The 20,645-nt window shown below is 45.0% G+C and overlaps 1 protein-coding gene across 10 annotated transcripts in view; it reads left to right on the plus strand.

Annotated features, from left to right (window-relative positions):
* The first annotated feature begins 224 nt into the window (after positions 1-224).
* LOC147633300 (E3 ubiquitin-protein ligase UPL6-like) overlaps positions 225-20,645 on the plus strand; it is a 117,534-nt gene continuing 97,113 nt past the window's right edge. For 9 of the 10 annotated variants that reach the window (XR_015267090.1, XR_015267091.1, XR_015267094.1 and 6 more), the window contains exon 1: positions 230-904. Coding sequence is in view for 3 of the 10 variants with exons in the window: in XM_086806342.1 (XP_086662468.1) it covers positions 746-904 (159 nt within the window). In the remaining 7 variants the exon portion in view is untranslated. Of the gene's footprint in view, positions 905-20,645 lie in introns of all 10 variants that reach the window. The other variant, XM_086806346.1, reaches the window with a different exon arrangement.

Raw genomic sequence — 20,645 nt, forward strand, 5'->3', positions numbered from 1 at the left:
ACAAAAAAACCTTTGTTAGATCTTGGTGGTGAACAAGGAGGTGAAGGGGGGCGAACAACAACGGGTTTTGCTGCTCTTGTCCTCGCGTGGCGCGGACATGTATGAAGCCCCTCAATACTCTTTCAACGTTCAACTTTTTAGTGGTGCATTGGGCCTTTCACTTAGGTTGTCACGTGGAGCATTCAAATGTGTTAAATAATAATGCCTAGATGCCTAGACTTTCCTTTCGTATCGCATCAGCTATAATTTATCAAGCTCTAAGGGTGTAAAAGAGGCGTATGTGCAAATGCAAGCTCGCCCTTTGATTGCCTTCTCAACTTCACGCAATTTTCTTTCTGAGAGTCACTTGATGTATGTGTGCTTATTGATCTACAGCCGTCGCCATTTTGCATAAGAGGTTCTAGCAAGCTTTATCGAGGTCGCCATAGTTATTGTCAGAGAAACGCACATATAGACATCGCCAAAACCATTGCCTTGTTGTAATAGTGGTTCAGTAAAACACAGAACCTGTCCGTGGAGGTCACCTCTGCCATAGTTAGAGGGTTTCTCAACTCTGAGAAGCGCAGAAAGTTATCGCCGTGTAGAGGTTCAGCAACTTCCATTAACTCTTTTGAAGATCAAAAATATCTCTAATCTCCAATTTTTGGCAAAGTTAGAGGGCTTGCACAGCGAAAACAGAAGAAAATTGTCTTCGCAATCGAAATGTAAGCGTTCTGATAGCTGAAGTAGACAGAGAGATTGGATAATGTTTTTCTCAGGGGATCCTTCAACCAGAAGGAAGGTAGACCTTGGGGGCAGGAGCTCTAAAGAGAGAGAGAGAAGTAAGCTTCTTGAGCAAGCCAGGCTCGAGAGAGACAAACGCCAGCGCTTCCGGCTCGAAACACAAAGCACCATCAAACTTCAGGTCTCGTGTTTCTTGAAATATTGAATACTTGATACTTTATTTTTCTGGTTTCTGAATGATGTAGCAAAAATCATTTTGTGGAAAAAAGGAAATAAAAATCAGTTTGTGGTCATGAGTGGACATGTGGTGGATGGATGCAAAGTTTGCATCTCTAAGAGGTGACCTTGAGGTCTATATGGAGGAGCTGGCAGGCCTTCAGGAGGATAAATCATGCAAGAAAAGTTCCTTTATGATATCCAACATGCATAGCGACGATAATAAACAATGATTTATGCCTTTTTTTGGGAGACCAACAAGTTGGAAAGAGTGATGCGACTCCGTGATACACCTAGAGGAGGGCATGAGTGATAGAAGTTTTAAGAAATTCATGCAAGAGAATTGTTGAGATAATTAACATAACATTTAAGGCAGCAATCTATATGGAGGCCTTGAATCAGAAGTCAGATTCAGACAGCACATCATTTGCGAATTGTAGTCGATTAAACGAGATTTACCATATGATCTTGGTGTTTTATGGTTCATCCCAAGCATAGTTGCTGTCATGTGCAAGATTTGCCATGGACATTCTTTGAGGCTAGTCCTAAAGGTTAACAGATAAAGAAGGAACTCAAGAATCAGTTAGAACCAGGTTTTGGAGCATGAAGTGCAGATTTGGCAAAAGTTGGACTAGGAGAAGGACAAGGAAGACTTGTCGTCTGCGTAGAAGTGCAAGAAGCTGCTGTCGGCTGCATGGAGAACAGGTCGGATCTGCATTTATGATGAATATGTCCAGTCGGCTGGCCGACCAGCAGTCGGCCAGCACTCTAATTGACCAAGGGGCCTATATAAAGGCACTAATGCTCATAGTTAGATTCATTCACTCCCTTATGGAGTGGGTCTAGGATTTGGAACTGTTTTGGGTGTTTCCACCTTTTCATGGAAGGCAGCCCATGGCTGCAAGAATCTATGTTCCTTTTTGTACCATATGAAGGTACTGAATTTCCAGCCATCTCCCTCTGTCTTCTCTCTCTTCTGTCTGTGTTTTTGCATCAGCATGTTCTAAGTGGTGTTTAGGGCTGAAAGAAGACTCTCAGAGCTTCGGCATGTAACATTCGTATCAGAGCATTAGGCTCAGCAAGGCTAAACACTGATTCAATCCCATATGAAGGTGTACAGGTCCAAGGTACAGGAAAGTGCACAGGTATGAAGCCCAAGGCAAGGAACACAAGACAAGGAAGAACTCCGAGGAGGTTGGTTGGTGGTGTTCCACAAAGCCCAAAGGGGATGGCAATCTTGTAAGCAGGCTTCCGGGCAACGGTTCCAAGGGAGGATGATCCTCCAAGGGGGGGAGTGAGAGTGCCAGACTCATTTCTCAGGAATGAAGACCAAGACGGTGTTCAGAGATAGGGTAGGAACGGATTGGATGTCACGATTGTGACGTATTTATGTATCAGATTCTCTCTTCATTGCTGATTCTTGTTGCATATGCAAAGAGTAACCAGCCAAAGGGAACCCCTACCCTCGACTGGTTGCGACTCTTCGACAAAGGATGTATCTCTTCATCGAATAGCCACATCCCTTCGACGAATGGTTGTATCCCTTGATGAATGGTTGTGCCTCTACATCGAATAGACACATCCCTTAGCCTAAAGTTGTATCCTTTCGTCTAAGGTCACGTCCTTTTGTCAAAGGACATGCCTCTTCAAATGTGTCTCTTCATCTCCTATATGAGAGACCTATTGTACTCAGTTTAATACAACAAGTCAATTCAATCTTATCTCAAGTGTTCTCCTGAAGGTTCTTGTTCTAAGTAGTAATTAGTACACAATATGCAGGATTAACAACATAATCCTCACAGTGGTATTAGAGCAAATTTTTTCCTACCCGTGGGTTGTGAAGCCCTCACCCTCTCTGCGGCACTCCCTCATCCACCTCTCTTCTCGGTTTTGTATGGAAGAAGCAGAGCGATGGTGGACTTGGCGTAAATCCTTGCTCAAAGTGATGTAAGCAAGAACAAAAGGTCTCACACCCATACACGCATTGTGTGTATAGCAGAGAGGGACCCCTTGCTGTATTTCTGGACTACCCTCCCTCCTTGCTGACCGGTGGTGTTCGGCGTTCGCAACATGGCGGGAATCGCCCCTTTCGCTGCTGAATATGGAGCCCCTCTCCCTCTTCGCTTCGTTCGCTGCCAACTGTCGGCCCGGAGCCCTCACCGCCGATGAGCGTCCTTCTCTTCGCTTAGTCGTTGCCGGGCCCTTCAAAGCGGCGCACCCTTCTCATCCAGTCGGCGACGTGTCCGGGCCCTTCGAAGCGGCGCATCGTTTTCACTCGACGACGTGCTCCAGGCCGTCACCTTTACACCACCCAGAAAACAAAAAAAAAAAAAACCAATTTCCTACGTACTGTTGCCACGTGGGTCTATAAAAAAAAAAAACCCAACGGGTGTGTGTAGGGCGTGCGCTGGTGTGAATCGCCACCCCTGGGCGATTCGGCAACCACCACCCGTCCCCCCCCCCCCCCCCGGTTGTCAGGATGCTGCCTTATTCTTGTTCGCCTCCCTCTTCCCAGCAATTAGGCGACCTCCCTCCCGGCTGTTCGTGGGTTCTCCTGGCTTTGCCCACACCACATACTCTGTGTGCTCTCGCCCTCTACGTGCATGCTTCATGGACAACTTTCCGGAGGAAACCGACATGCACATCTCTTATCTGAGTTATATCGACGAGATCCCCGATGCTCTTCTTCCCGAACACAGCCCTCCTCGTGTCCTCACTCTGGAATCAGTGCCACTTCCCGCCGATGCTGGGTGGATTCCAAGTCTTCCGGCCTCTCCTATCCCAGCATCCCCGGCCTCTCAGGTGTACCGCATACATGTCAGCAGCCCGCATGTAACCGAACCCGACACTTGGGGCGATTTGGACTATTTTCCTCACCTGCGAGCCACTGCATCTTACTCATTTCGAGTATTTTCTGTCACGGTACCTGCAGTTGGCACACTTTCTTCCAGAGTGCAGTGTGGATGGCCTCCGCAATATCTCCTCCACGCGCCCTCCTGTGACATTTTACTGCGAGATCTTTGTCCCTGAGTATACTCCATTATCTCCGGTGCCCAATTCTTTGGCGGAAGCCGACGCAGTAACCTCCGAGGACGATCCCGAGGAAGTGGAGGACCCCGACTTCGAGTACGAGGATCCTGTTACTGCCTCTCCAGTAGCTGTTCCGTCCATCCTACATTTCGGGTGGACCTTTCCTGCTTCACCACAGTACTCTCTCTGAGTTCTTCAGATGTCGACTTCGCACGACAACATGCCACCCGCCGATCCTCAGATGGAAGCCTTGCAGATGACCACCATTCAACAACAGATGGAGGACTTGCAAAAGGCCTTTTTCGATGGTATGGCATCAATGAGATCACAAATGGAGGACATGCAACAATGGCACCAACATCAACGTGAGGGATCCAGGAAGTCACAACGAGCGCGTCGTTCGCGTTCTCCAACATCATCATCATCATCATCCTCCTCGGTGGGCCAGCAGGACGATCCCTTAACCCCTCCTGATCCGACCGCCGAGGTAGACGCGTTTCTGAGTTTGTCAGTACCCCGATGCTTAATGGTCAAAGTACCAACCCTGTTCCGGTGAATCTTTCCAAGTAGGTCCTTAGTCTTCTGGGCTTCATTGGCGACCATCCCATCAATGTGCTGGTGGACAGTGGTTGTTCCACTAATTTTGTGGGCACTTTTTTGGTTCACAAGCTTCGCCTACTGACCTGACATTTTGTGGATGCTTTTCAAGTCGAGCTTGTTGATGGTTCCTTTCTTAATTGTAACAAAAAGGTGCAACAGCTTCAGTTCCAGATTCAAGATTACCAAGATCACCTTAATTTTTCAATAATGCTGTTGTCACATTATGACATGATATTGGAACAATCTTGGCTGTATTGATATGATCCGGTGATCAGCTTCCATTCTCATTCAATCCAGTTATATCATGATGGTCGAGAGCTGAAACTTCATGGCCTTTTCAGTGCCAAACCTATCACTGTTGTTTCTGCCCTGCAAGTCAAACGCCTCGTCCGCAAACGTGACTGTACAACATCCATGGTCATGTTACGGGAGATTGAAGCAGAAACTAGTGAGCAGTCTCAAGCCTCGTCATCAACAACTGCTTACTTGGAGCAACCCTTCTTCAAGCCTTTTCAGGATTTGTTTCCGAATGATCTTCCGACGACATTGCCTCCTCGTCGTCCTGTAGATCACCCAATTGATCTTATCCCAGGTCAACCTCCTCCAACCCGAGCTCCATACCGTGTTTCTTACTCTGAATCTCAGGAGATACAAAAGCAATTACAGGAGTTGCTGGATAAAGGTCACATCCGTCCCAGCAAAAGTCCCTTCGGAGCCCCGGTTTTGCTTGTCAAAAAGAAGGATGGATCAATGCGGCTTTGCATTGATTACCGTGCTCTCAACAAGCTGACAATCAAGAACAAATTCCCTTTGCCTCGCATCGATGAGTTGTTCGACCAACTGCTTGGTGCTAAGGTGTTTTCCAAGATTGATTTGAAGTCCGGCTATCATCAAATTCGTATCCGTAATGGTGATGAATACAAGACAGTCTTTCGGACAAAGTATGGCCATTATGAATTCTTGGTCATACCTTTTGGGTTAACCAATGCCCCGGCCACTTTCATGACCCTGATGAATGAAATTTTTGGGCCGTACTTGGACAAGTTTGTGATCGTTTATCTCGATGATATTCTGGTTTTTAGCCGATCTATGGTCGATCACAAAGAGCATTTACAGATTGTCTTTGAAGTACTACGCACCAATGTGCTGTACATCAACAAAAAGAAGAGCGAATTTTTCAAGAACCATGTGGAATATCTTGGTCACATCATTTCTGCTAATGGGATTGCAGTAGATCCTAAGAAGATTCAGGAGATTGTGGATTGGCCTTTGCCTCTCACCATTTCAGATGTTCGATCTTTCTTGGGACTTGCTAACTTTTATCACAACAAGGTGCATCGATTTTCAGAGATTGCTACCCCTTTGACAGAATTGACAAAGTTGGACAAACTTCAGTGGTCTTTGGAAGCTGAGCAATCCTTCAATGATCTCAAGCATGCCTTGACGACAATCCCGGTCTTGGCCATTGCAGATCCCACTCAGCCCTTTGATGTAATGACAGATGCCTCAGATCGTGCTTTTGGTGGAGTTTTGATGCAGAATGATCGTGTCATTGCTTTTGACACAACAGGAAGTTTTCAGCCATTCAAAGCAGGTATCCTGTGTATGATAAGGAGTTTTTGGCAATCGTGCATGCTTATCGAACTTGGAGACATTATCTTCTTGGAGCAGATTCAGTTGTACGTACAGATCATCAATCTCTGACGTACATTTTCACTCAGCCTGTTATGAACTCTCGACAAGGCAGATGGGTTGAATTCTTGGCTAATTTTCACATGATTATTCAGTATGTTCCTGGTCTTCAGAATGTGGTTGCAGATGCTTTAAGCCGCATGCCTCGAGCCATTAATTTTGCCATCACAGATGTGCAAATGGAAATCCCTGCTTGTTTAAAAAATGAGTATTTGACGGATAGAGATTTTGGAGATGCGTTCGGTGCTCTCAAATCTTCTAATCCCAGTCCTGCAGAAATGAACATGTTTGCAGTCTACATTATCATGGATGAGTTGCTGTTCTTTTCTGATCGCATTTGTGTGCCTCACAATACTTCATTGCAGAAGATTCTTATTCAAGAGCATCATGAAGTTCCTTATGCTGCTCACCCTGGTATCAACAAGACATATCGGCTTTTGTCTGCTACATACTTCTGGCTTCAATGCAGCAAGATGTTATCAAATTTGTCAAAGCTTGTCATTCATGTCAGATAATGAAAGCCTCTCGACAACTTCCTCAAGGGTTACTTCAACCGTTGCCAGTTCCCAATGAGAGATGGGAAAGTATCAGTATGGATTTTATCACCACTTTGCCTTGTTCATCCAAAGGCAATGCTCAGATTCTTGTGGTGGTTGATCGATTTTCCAAAATGGCGCATTTCATTCCTTGCAAGAAAGTTGCTTCAGCCCCAGATGTGGCGTTATTGTTCGTGCAACATGTCTTCAAATTGCATGGTTTGCCAAAGACCATCATCTCTGACAGAGATCCAAAGTTCACTGGACATTTTTTGACGTCTTTGTTCAAATCTCTTGGCACGAATTTGTTGTTCAGTTCAGCCTATCATCCTCAAACAGATGGACAGACTGAAAGAGTCAATCAAATTTTGGAAGGAATGATTCGACATTACATTCAATTCCATCTGGCATCATGGGAAGATTATTTACCACTCGTGGAATTTGCTTATAATAATTCCCATCATTCAGCAATTGGATTAACTCCATTTCAAGCAGCATATGGGCATACTCCTCTTGTGCCTACAAACTTTGTTTTACAACACAAAGTGGCGTTGGCAGATCAATTGGTTCAGGAGATGTAAGATCTGCTTGTGCAAGTTCGAGATAAATTGGTCCATGTGCAACAAAAATATCAAAAACAGGCCAACAAGCATCGTTGACATGCAGATTTCCAAGAAGGAGATTTGGTCTTGTTATATGTGGCACCTCACCGCTACAAAACAGTGAAGTCAGTTTTTCCAAAGTTGCGACCTCGCTTCTATGGGCCTTTCAAGATTCTCAAGAAAAATTCAGTTGTCAGTTTACAAGTTGGAACTTCCACCTTCATGGGGAAAGATTCATCCGACTTTTCACATTTCTTGGCTCAAACAGTATGTTCAAGGAGATTCGCCTGTTCCAGACTTATCTTCATATGTACCAGAAATTGAAGATGACCATATTATCCTTGTTTCAAAAGTAATACTTGACGTATGACAAAAGGAAACAAGAAGAAAGTTGACTACAGAATTTCTTGTGAAGTGGATGGACTTGGATGAGTCTGATTCCACTTGGCAAACAGATGAAGAAATGCAGCAGTACCCTAACCTTCTTCAAGAGTTCTTTGACAAATGGATGTCTATCATTTGACACATGGGTTTTATTTTAAATGGGAGGGAATGTCACGATTGTGACATATTTATGTATCAGATTCTCTTTTCATTGCTGATTCCTGTTGCAGATGCAAAGAGTAACCAGCCAAAGGGAACTCCTACCCTCGACTGGTTGCGACTCTTCGCCAAAGTTGTGCATGCTCTAACACACCTGAGGGCTTCTGGTTCTTGTAGATGAACTTGTCTTTGAATGCCCAAGAATGACCCCCCTTATATATGGATCAGATAGCAAGTCATATTGAGGTCGGCAAACCATTTTCAGGTCATAAAACATCATGAGAAAGGCCATAAAACATGTTTATATCGTACTACCTAATATATGTCCCAACCACTTGTGCATGTCCTAGACATGTAGATTTCACATTGTGAAGTTTTCGTCCGAGTTGCAGCTAGTTGATATTGTGCTTATTCTTTCTATCTTTAGTGGTGTGTTTGCCCTATCAACTATTTATTTGCTGTACTAATTCTTTCTATTTGCTACTTCCCTTAGTGTTAGGCTTCATTATGGCTGAGTCTGCCTTGCATCTCCGGAGGTTTGACAGAAACTCAGTACAAAGGGCTTTGTATGAATATATGCTCTTATGTGTGTGTGTGTGTGTGTGTGTGTGTGTGTGGAGTGCGTGTGTGAGAGCATATCTTGATACATAGTTCTACACCCACTATTGGGCACTGATGACGTTAGTGAGGATGTCGTAGTATCTAGTCCATACTATGCATAATGGAGTTGATAGTTATACAGTCTTGTGGGTTGACTACCATGAGTATATAACATGCACGTTCCTAAAAGGTGAATTTGGGCATGTTCTTGGATTTATCTAGGTATATATATGTCCTAGGCATCTCCGGGAGCCTATAGGGCTGTCAAAACTGCCCTAGTCCTTGAATCTTGTCTAAAAGGTGGTTGCAAGTGGGAAGCATGTCTATGTGGCACTCACATGGGTGATGCACGCGATGTGGGGCCATTACTAGAAGTTTGGATGATAGATATGCTCTGTAGGGCCCCCGCCTTGAATGGTGTATTTGCTTTTATTAGAATGAAATAAAAGACTGAACCTGAACCTTCTTGGCTGAGATAGATCTATGTGCTTGACCTTCAATCCTTCACCCTTGCGTTAGCTTCTCCCTTGGCTGTCGTGGCCCTTGAGTAGCTGTAGCACCTTTTGAATTATTAGATAGATTGGACTGAATTTATGCCTTGGGTTTATACACCCCCTTCCTAGACCTGGTCGGCTGGCCACATTGGAGTCGGTTTGCTGAAGACACTCACGACCAGCAAAATTAGCATTTAATGCTAAAAAACTCAACGTTTCACACCATACCCTGGCCGGCCCCTTCTAATCTGGCCTAGCTGCCCTGTGGGCTGCTGTCCAGGCCTGCGCAGGCTACTGGGCAACCCCTGGGCACTGGCCGACTGGTTGCTGGGCAGCTCTTTGGCCTGGCCGCCTGGCTGGGCTGGCCCATAGGCCATGTCGGCTGCCTGGCCAGGCCCCTTGGGCTGGCCGACAGCCTGCCCAGCCCAAAGCTAGGGCAAGTGGCACATCATGGGGCGCTCCTGGCCGCTTGGGGTGGTTCTAAACCTCCCCATGCCCACTTAGGCTTGGCTCTGGGGTAGATGTATGGGCTGGCCCCTATTCTACATGCAAACCTGCACGTCTACCCAGTCGTCTGACATTTGGTCACAAACCAAACACATAGAGCAACTGACATCGTTGTGCAAACTTCGAAAGGCATTGTACAGGCTGAAATAGGCCCCATTGGGGATGGTACCATTAGATAGATGCTTTCTTTGTAAGCATTGGTATTTCTAAAAGCCTATCAGATGACTAGTACATGATTATTGTCTTATATATGTGGATGACCTTTTTATGGTGGGAAACCATGAAGAGAAGATTCTAAGAGGCTGGTTTTTTTTTAGTTGTCCAAGGTTTGACGTGGTACGGGACACCAAGGATAGAGGAAGGGGAGAAGCCTGCTTGAAAAGAGAAGATGGCGTGGTTGGGAGTGCAAGAAGTAGAGTTTGTATCGCTGCATATCCATGAAAAAGTAGTGAAGAACATGGGAAGTTTGGTACTTTTGTTGTGCACTTGTTGAGTTTTGATGGGTGCTTTTCAGGTCATTAGATGCACGTGAGTAAGGGATTCCTATAGGGTTGATCGCGGGCTTGTGAAAGAGGTTTTTTGTTGTCCCAAGGTGATTTACACAGGTAGAAGCTTGGCATGAAAGGAGAAGATGGCGTGGTTGCGTTTGCAAGGAGGAGAGTTTGTATTGCTGCATATCCATGAAAAAGTAGTGAAGAATACCCGAACTTTGGTCAGTTTTGATGGGTGCTTTTTAGTCCTTGGATGCATGCGAGTGAGAGATTATTGTAGGGTTGATTGTGGGCTTGTGAGTGAAAGGGGTTTTTTGCTGTCCTAAGGTGATTTACAGAGGGCTGGTTTGGTCCATAGAGGGTTGAGTTTGATGAGCATCCTCCATGGGAGGGACACATATTCTGGCAATCCTAGCAACCCCAATGAAATTCCGAATTTTCTTTTCACGTCTTGCGTAAACTTTGTCTATTGTAGGGTAACTATCCCCCATAAGGATAGGACATAGCAAGGCTAGAAAATATACACACAGTGGGAAACTCTACATGCTGCAGATCCTAGCGTCCCATACCACTAGGATACACACCATATAAAATTTCCTTGAGACTTTTAAAGTTGAGCTAGGGTGATCAATCCTTTTCCAACCAAGTCTTGGTGCACTACACCTCCACCCCATGTCATGGTCCGCTCTACAGGTAAACCATTGGAATAACAGTGAAATAATTCACACATGTCCACACATCCGACAATTCTCATCCTAAACCATTGGAATAACAGTGAAATAATTCACACATGTTCACACATTTGACAATTCTCGTCCTAATGAAGCTCCCATGAGGAAATATACCATGCGATCTGTCCCAATCTTGAGATTTTCTGACTACTATCAGGGAATGTCGTCCTCCCCCAGCTGGCTCATCCTCATAGACACATGTCCACACATCCAACAATTCTCGTCCTAAACCATTGGAATAACAGTGAAATAATTCATACATGTCCACACATCTGACAATTCTCGTCCTAATGGAGCTCCCACGAGGAAATATACCGTGCGATCTGTCCCAATCTTGAGGTTTTCTGATTACTGTCAGGGATACTGTCAGGATCCAAACAATCCTGTGATCAACCAATCGTTCCGCTAGAAGACCACAAACTACCTTAGCAAAGAAAACATCTGCGGAATCCCGCACTGATGCTTTTCCCTTTTCCGCCTTTGCCAAAGTTTGTCAGAGGCAACAAAAGCAGACTCCGACCTGCCTTTTCCGTGAAGCATGTTGTCGTGGAGATAACTCACGACTTATGGGATTCTTGATGGTGCTCCCATTCTTCTCAAGCTGTAGCTTGATACGGGTGAACTCTCCAATCTTCTCAATCAAGTTATCTGACATTTGATTGTAAGCTTCTCCAGATCTGACTCCAATTTGGCAATCTTTAGTGTCGAAACTCTCCCATACATCCTCTGGATCCCCGTCCACATCTGATGAGCATTACTCCTGGTAGAGACAAACTGTGCCTGTATAGATGGAGTCATGCAATGGATGATGATAAGACGAGCCGGAGCATCCAATATGCTTCTCAAAGCAGGGTCTACCAAGTGAGATGTAGAGAGAGCCATCCACACATCGGCTCCTTCGAGCAACAACTGAGTGTAGAAAGACCAAGTATGATAGTTGGTTGCTAAAAGCTTCATGGAGTCATTTGTTAGAAGTCATCTCCTGTCTTTATCAGACACTAGGGCCTCTGTTGTGGGTGTGCCTGCCATGTATAGGTGTTTTATCATTTTTCCTCACTCCTCGTATTTTTTTCCCATTTTTCTCCATTTTTTCCATGGTGTGGGTGGCTGCCACAGGCTGGCAGGAGCTTCTGATGCTGGCCGACTGCACTCTTGTTCACCTGGAGCTGGCCGACTTGATAAGAAGGAGTCATGGTTTTTTTATCTGCTGGCCGACTGGCTGTGCCCAGTCGTGAGGGCTGGTGGGGCATGATGCGCTGGCCGACTGCACTCATGGGGCCACATAAATAGGCCCCATAGCCCCCACATTGTATTCATTCAGTTTTCCTCAGGATCTTGTGTATAGAGAAGAGTTACACGCCTCTCTCTCTACTTCTCCTATGTTGTCTATTTTTGCACTCTACTTGCTCTTGTGGTCTTAGATTTGGTTATCATTTCTGCTGCATATTTTGACATGGTATCAGAGCCCTAGGCTCTTGAAAGATCTTGGGAGTTTTCTGAGTAAGAGGGGGATAGTTACGTTGCTGATTAGTGGATTGTTTGGAGTGTTCGGGAAGAGAAATTGCAAGAGGAAGGCGGGCTAAGGTGCTGGACAGCCACTTGCAGGTTTAAAGTTTTTTTTTCCCACCCACCCACCCTTTTCAGTTACATCCCCGCGATGGCAGATTTGTTAGAGATGGCTGAGAAGCATGTGAAGATCCCGACTCTCCCCACTTTCCCAGTGGACCGTCAGTTGGACGGGAACAATTACGGCATCTGGAAGGTTATGCTGGAGTCTGTGCTGGAGTCATATGACCTTGCTGATTTCATCGTCATCGGGGTTCCACGGCCGGAAGCAGAGGAAGGGGAGTTACTGTCGATGAAGAAGGACCGAGAGGCACAGGCACAGATGTGGGATCGTGTCAACGCTAGGGTCCGGACATTTATTTTCCTCAATTGCACACCACAAGTAATCAATCACGTAAAGCACATGACGCTGGCCAGAGGCATATGGCAGCACTTGGCTTCTCTTTATAACAGGGTATCACCCATGAAGAGGATCTCATTGGAAGTGCAGATGCGGGTTATGAACCCTGCAAAGTCGTCGACGATGCGGGAACACATTAACAAGGTGCAGGCCCTTCAGCAGGAACCATGTCAAAATACGCAGCGGACGTTGGTAGGTTCATTGATCTGGTTGTTGAACACCAGATTGGACTTGAGCTTCCCCGTGGGGCTGTTGAGCTCTTTTATGCAGACGCCATTGAAGTCTCATTGGGATGCAGGATTGCGTATCTTGCGATATCTGCAGAGTACGAAGGATCTAGGACTCTTTTACACAGGAGGGGATGGAGTCAAACTCCAAGGTTGGAGTGACTTAGATTGGGGAGGAGATCCAGACACGAGGAGATCTACTTCAGGATACAGTTTTACCCTCGGCTCAAGAGCAGTTTCTTGGAGCAGTAAGAGGCAGCCAACTATTGCCCTATCTTCGACAGAGGCAGAGTACCGGGCTGCTTGTGGTGCTGCTTGTGAGGTTGTGTGGTTGCGGAGGCTGCTAGGCGAGATTGGGTTTCCACAGAAGGAGCCCACAGTCATCTAGTGTGATAACTAGAGTTGTATAGCTATTGCTCGGAACCCGGTCTTCCATGCCCGGACCAAGCATATAGAGATACAGTATCACTTTGTACGTGAGAAGATCTTAGTTGGTGACATCTTGCTCCTTTATTGTTTGACAGAGGACAATGCGGCGGACCTCTTCACGAAGTCTCCACCTCAGGCTACGCTCAGGCGGCACTCCAGCTCCCTTGGGTTGATTTCACAGCCAGGAGCTGAGAGGGGGTGTTAGAAGTCATCTCCTGTCTTTATCAGACACCAGGGCCTCTGTTGTGGGTGTGCCCACCCTGTATAGGTGTTTTATCATTTTTCCTCACTCCCCGTATTTTTTCCCCATTTTTTCCATGGTGTGGGTGGCTGCCACAGGCTGGGAGGAGCTTCTGATGCTGGCCGATTGCACTCTTGTTCACCTGGAGTTGGTCGACTTGATCAGAAGGAGTCGTGGTTTTTTTTCTCTGCTAGCCGACTGGCTGTGCCCAGTCGTGAGGGTTGGTGGGGCATGATGCGCTGGCCGACTGCACTCATGGGGCCATATAAATAGGCCCCATAGCCCCCACATTGTATTCATTTAGTTTTCCTCGGGATCTTGTCTATAGAGAAGAGTTACATGCCTATCTCTCTACTTCTCCTGTGCTGTCTATTTTTTGCACTCTACTTGCTCTTGTGGTCTCAGATTTGGTTATCATTTCTGGTGCGTATTTTGGGGAGCAAGACCTGGATGAGAGAAACTCAGAGTGGAAAGTTTGGGAATAGGAACCACCTGTGGAGCGGGAGGAGTGGATCCAAGCTATGATGGTGCTGGATTATCAACAGGAGAAGGAGCAACATAGAGAAACCTCGTGAAGCCGTGTCCTCTAACAAGAAACCTTCTCTTAAGAAAGGGGCTGAAAAAAATAATTCAGCAAATCCTCCTCTTAGGCTTCGCACAAGAAGAAGAAAGGGATGGAGGGTGGGAAACTGAAAGGAAAGGAAGACGGAAGATCTCTCCAAGCTGTAGATCCCTGTCCTCAGCACCTAGAAGAGGGCTTCAGCAATCCAATCAGCAATCTTTGCTGAAAATTCAGAAATACAACAGGCCCAAGCGTCAGATGAAGAAAATATAGAATCTTGAGGAAGCCTCTGCTCCCGGAAGAAAACGCAGCACCTTCTACGCTGAGATCTGCAGAAAACACATCAAACTGTCGAAGCCTCTGCTCCAAAACAGAAAACGCAGCTCTCTTTTGTTCACAGGTCAGCGTTTTTCTTTGATACCATGAAAGAAAGACCTGTAAATGCTGGAAACTAATGTTTATTGTTGAAAACTGAGCACGAGGGAAGCTCGTAGGTGTTGTACAATGACAAGAAGCAGAAGCGGCATCAAGAGGATGCTGAAAAATGAGATGAGATGAGGGGAAAGGGGAGCCACCCTTATATACTCCTCATGAGAGCTGGTCAGCCAGTTGTAGCAGGCCGACAGCTCCATAATAGCATAAAAATGCTATAAAAGGCATAAAAAATGGGGAAAAATGCCTAAATAAATCTGCATATGCAGGGCCTCATAAATGGCCAGTACAAGCATGAAAATGATGCAGTAGACCCTTTGGAGATGATATATAATCCAACAGGATTTGCCACCGTTTTTATTACCTCCTTTGGGTTGCCACTTGGGCTTCCCTTTGGCTGAAAAAGCTGACTTAGTAGGAGAAGAGTCAGAGATCTTGATGAGATCTAGCCTGTCCTGAAGCATGCCAATCACTGCATCCACTGGGGGAAGAACAGGGTGAAAGGCAGTGGTATCCTTAAAGGATTGATAAGATGGAGGAAGTTTGCCCAGTAACTCAATGACAAAGTCATCATCGGTGAGTTGAGCTTTTAAATGAAGCTTGCAGCTGTAAGTGTTCCTCTGAAAACGGGCTGCAAGTGCATCCCATAATTCCTTTGGGTAGCTTTATCCATACTGGAAAATTCCTAGAGATATGGCTGGTTCAAGTTGTAGGAGATCCTCTGCGTGAAAACTACTCTAAAGCATAAGAAAACGCAGCCTGCAGATTTGAGAAGGCAAGAAAGAGAGAGATCAGAGAGGGTTTAGAAGCAAGAGGGAGGGAAAGGGTGGGAAAAGGAATGGTAGAAGAGGCTGTTAATTCAGCAAAAATATGCGTGTAAATGAGAACACAGCCGAAAACCAACCACCACTAGCCAAAGCATAACGTCAGGTAAAAGTAGAGGACCCATACTAGAGTTCCTCAGAAACAGTCAAAGAAAAGAGAGAGTCTGCAAATCAGATTCCTGGCTCGCATAAAATAATGCAGTGTCTGTCGCAAGGAGAGCCTGAAGAAGGAGAATATAGGGAGTGTTCACACACATACACACATAAAGGGGGGGCACACACACACACAACTCCGAATCCCAACAAACCCCCCTTCGGAGCAAAGGTGGAGATGCTTGATGCTTGAGAAACCTTCAATCCTCATGGCGATTTGGACTCTAGATTGTACCACGTACTCAAAGGAGACACAATGGCACCAACATCTGAACTCTCATATCAGGCATGTATAAGACCTTGGCCATCAAACGACAGCTAACATCAACTTGCCAAGACAAACCCCCTTGTTCTAAACAAGGGTATGGGGGACTTCCCGGACAGAGAATCCTTGACTCACACACATAGGCTTTTAGAAAGTCCAATCATAATCTTCCTCATTAAGAGAAAGATCTTCCATAGCTGTAAATGCTTGCTCTTTGGCAGTGGACATCTTAGCTTCAAAGACATCTTCTACGGCTTTTTATAGTATAACTATCTTTTAACCTTAAGTCCAATTTATGGATTTAACTCATAAGATTACCATAATTTCCTAGCATACCTGGACCTACATCTGTGTTTTCTATTTGCTTCACTGACGTTCTGGTTAGTTGAGGGTAAGGACACAACTCTCCAGAAGAGAACGCAGCCCACCTCCTCTGGGAAGAAACAGATATAGGTGCTGTCCAGCAAATCCTCAGTCCGGAACTTGCTCTGATACCATGACATAGTACCAAACAATGAAAGAGAACTGAAATTTACAAATACAGGATGCATAGGAACGGAAGGAAGATCATATACACCAAAAGGTGGTTACAAAGTTGGAGTAGGCAGCAGGAGGCACACTGTAGGTGCAGCCAAGATCCCAGAATATGCGAAAAAGTGAGAGTACAACTGAGGGCGAAGCCCATGCTTATATAGCACATACATGGATCTGGTCGAAGAATATGACAGTTTTACACGAAGTTTAAAGGCCGAGGAACCCATGAAGCAGTATGACTGGATGAAGATTTCTTTCAGGATTACCCCAAGTTGTTGGCGGACTATTTGGAAGCCTTGAACCTGTCGCCAAGTTAAGCAGGAGGGAATGTCATATGCACCCTGCATTGGGGTACACAGTGACACATTGGCATGATCATAAGTGCAACATTTTGTACAGAAATAGTACCTTTTGTAGGAATATTTGTTGTACGCTGTGACCCCATTGTGAGCCCTCAATCCAGGGATAGTCAGGCACGAGCTACGTAGGTCAGTCTCCGAGCCTTAGAGGTCAGTCCTTTTAACTCACTTGGAGAATTCATCAGACAGTGCATGTAGAAGTCAGAGGGCCAATCCATAGCTTATGGCAGGCTATAAGGGCTTCATCTAGGCCTTGGAGGAGCCTAGGCAGCCAGTCGGTTGCTTCACTCTATCCCTACCAACAGTCGGCCAGCCTTGACAGTAGTCGGCCAGCATCAATGCTTATAAGCATTGGTCGGCTAGCATAAAATGTTGCTTAGCATGCACTCGGGTTGCACTACAACAATCGGGCAGCATTAAAAAAGGACTTTATTCCATGCGCAACAGTTAATGTAGTATTTAATGCTATTTTGGAAAATTTTGTCCAACATGTAATTGGCCGACGAGCATCATGAAGGCATATAAAAGCCAAGCGCATCAGTCTCATTTATTCATTCAGGTATTCAGCAAGATCAAGCAGTAGGAGATCATCCAATCATCCCTAGGCTATCAAGGAAGATCCTTTGTAACATTCAGCCAGCATATATGTGCAGTCCTACAGCTATCTGGACTTGCATCAGTGACCCGAAGAGTCTTTAGCAGAGCCTTGGATTTGGTGGATACTCAGCCGACGTACGGTAGCATTCATATTGCTTGTTTACTCAAGCATTGTACAACATTCTCGAAAGAATAATATAAGCAAATACTCCTGCTTACAGGGGGGGTCCTTTAGTGGGTATTTGGAACCCAATAAGGTGTCGTCTACTTCACTCTCTCATTCTCTTCTCTCTCTATTCTTTGAATTGGATGCTAAAGATTCTCACTGCATAAAGGTATAAAGAAGGTCCTATTGTGCATTACCACGATCAACCTCAGACTTCAGTGTATGTAATAGTTGCTCACTGTTGAGATTCATTTAGTCCAGCCTTGGATTGGATCACTAGACTAGGATTTAGATTAGGTTTTACACCTTTTCAAGAAGGCAGCCAATTGCTGCAAGATTTGTACACCTTTTTGTACATTAGAATGTACTGAATACTCAGCTATCTCTCTCTCTCTTCTTTCTCTTTTGTATGCGTTTTGCATCAACCATGTTTCAGGCTGAAAGAAGACTCCCAGCGCTTCTGGATGTGACATGAGGGGAGAGTAGTGAGGCTACAGGGTGAGTTGGAGTTCCATCTACACCCATGCTTTCGTCCCTAGAGTTGTGTTGTGCCATCGACGTTGACGATATACAGCAAGTATACGTTTGTACTCTCTTGCATCAGTTTGTTTCCATAGATGAAATAAATGTGGTTGATAAAGTTTCCATAGTTGAAACTAATTTAAGTTGTGATAATTTAAATGGCCTTTGTTGAGACCACTGTTTTTCAAAACCTGTTTTATCTTCTTGTGAACAAAACATAAATACCAAGGCTAAAACCGAGACAATAAAACAAAAGTATGCAGTTGCTTTGAGTGATTTATTGCAAGAGTTTAGGGATGTGTTTCTTGATAATCTCCTAGATGGGGTTTCATCGTCTAGGGAGCTTGACCATGGCATTGATGTGCTACTAAGGTCAAAACCTATAAGCAAACCTGATTAGAAGTTAAGCCCTTTGGTAAAAAAGAAAGACGGGTCTATGCGGATGTGTGTAGAATATCGTGCTCTTGATTACATAACATAATGATTAAGAACAAGTAATCGATGTTCCAGATTGATGAGTTGTTTGATCAACTCAACGGTGCGAAGTATTTTTCTAAGATTGATCTTAGATTAGGATATCATCAGGTCAGGATGTTCCCAAGACCGCGTTTAGGACTCGTTTTGAACATTACGAGTTCCTAGTCATGCCGTTTAGCTTGACAAATGCTTCAACGAAATTTATGACGTTCCAAATTTGGAAAAATTCGTAGTAGTTTTTCTTAATGACATACTTATTTATATAGTAAGTCGAAAGAAGAACACTTACAACATTTGTGCTCAGTGTTCAAACTACTTAGGGAAAATAATCTATTTTTGAAGGAATCCAAGTGTGAATTTTTTGCCAAGGAGATTCACTATTTAGGTCATATTGTCTCCGTGGACGTATGCGGATGGATCGTGACAAGGTGGATGCCATTGTCAGATGGCTTGAACCTAGAAATCTCGAGGAATTCCAGATTTTTCTAGGTATGTCGGGATTCTATTGACAATATGTAAAGGACTACGCGAAGATCGCAGCCCCCTTAAACGATGAGTTGAGGACAAAGGATAAAACTATTCGTTGGGAAGATCCTCAACGAAGAAGTTTTGAGAAGCTCAACGTGGCCATCGCGACGACAATAGTATTGAGCATTGTTGACCCAATGAGCTGTTTGTTTTGGAGATAGATGCTAGTGGGGAGGCCATTGGGGCAGTTTTATTGCAAGGGGATGCCCTGTTGCATCTGAAAGCAAGAAGCTATTATTCATGCTCTAAAAAAGTGGCGACATTATTTGTATGGTGCTACGTTTGAGGTCTGGACGGATCATGAAACACTGAAATGGCTTTCAAGTCAGAGTGAGTTAAAGGGTAGAAAAGCTTGGTGGGCGGAGATCCTATAGGAGTTTGACCTCACACTCCGTTACCAAAGAGGTAAATTTAACGTAGTAGCAGATGCGTTGAGCCGCATGTCGATGGTGAACGAGTTGAGTTTCACCACCTTCAATAGTGAACTCTTGGAGTCACTACGTGGTTTATGTGATCATGATTCTTTTTTTTTCAGAGGTATGGCATGCTATATGCGGCCGCACTTGTATACAGCAGCAGCCACTTCCCTTGTCAGAAAGGAGTACTAGTCCGGAGAGATTGCCGAGGTTTCTGCGGGAAGAGGAGTGAGTGTTAGTCGACTAGACGAGTCTCTTGGATTATGTACCAAGAAGGAGAGCTCGGGGGTGGACCCTTCACAACCATTTGACACTAGTTCACTTGGGGGTGATAAAGTTCGTCGGGGGAAAAGTATAGACACTATTCCATTGACGTGAGTACCTACTCTACAAAGGTGGAGTTTGGGTACCAGCTATTGGTGATTTTTGGGCCCAAATTTTTATAGAAAGTCATGATAGTCCAAGTGCTAGTCATCTTGGGATACAGAAGAGCTATGGACTAGTCAAAAGACAATTTTATTGGCCTACTTTGTTGAAGGACGTCTAGGACTTCGTGCTGAAATGCAAGAAGTGTTAGGTCAATAAACATGAGTGCCTCAAGGTTGGAGGTGTAAGCTGACTTCTTATTCCTCTTTGTTGAGGGCTGACAATGGAAACTCATGCGGTGGTGGTCCGTTTATCATTGACAATGGCTCTTCAAGACATATGACTTGTCATTGTCGACAACAGCGACAAGGTGGTTGTAAGAGGTATTATACACGCCACCTTACAAGCTCTCTGCTTTTAGAGCACATGCTAAGCTTGCTCTATGTTATCATGACAGATATCTGCAAGTCGACCCACACTAGGTGGCAGACGTTATGATGGAGTACAACTCCATGATGAAGAACTGCACTTGGGACCTCGTAGAGCGTGTCCTAGATCTCCTAGCTAATGTTACTAGTGTGATGCCATGTTCGACAAACACAATGACCATTTTGTTGACTTGTTGTTAAGGGCTTTGTATACGTGGAGGACTTTGACCTTGAAGAGACCTTCACACCAACTGCTACGTAAACCACCTTTCACCTCATCTCAGCATTGGAAATGACCAGTATATCAGATAGATGTGAAATCCACTTTTCTTACTGGAAACATGTTGAGAAGCGGCTAGGTGTCAGGGCCTCATGGTGCGAGAAGCAA

This window comes from Cibotium barometz, chromosome 12, assembly GCF_041138505.1.
Source record: "Cibotium barometz isolate CiBa-2024 chromosome 12, ASM4113850v1, whole genome shotgun sequence".
Lineage (NCBI taxonomy): Eukaryota > Viridiplantae > Streptophyta > Polypodiopsida > Cyatheales > Cibotiaceae > Cibotium > Cibotium barometz.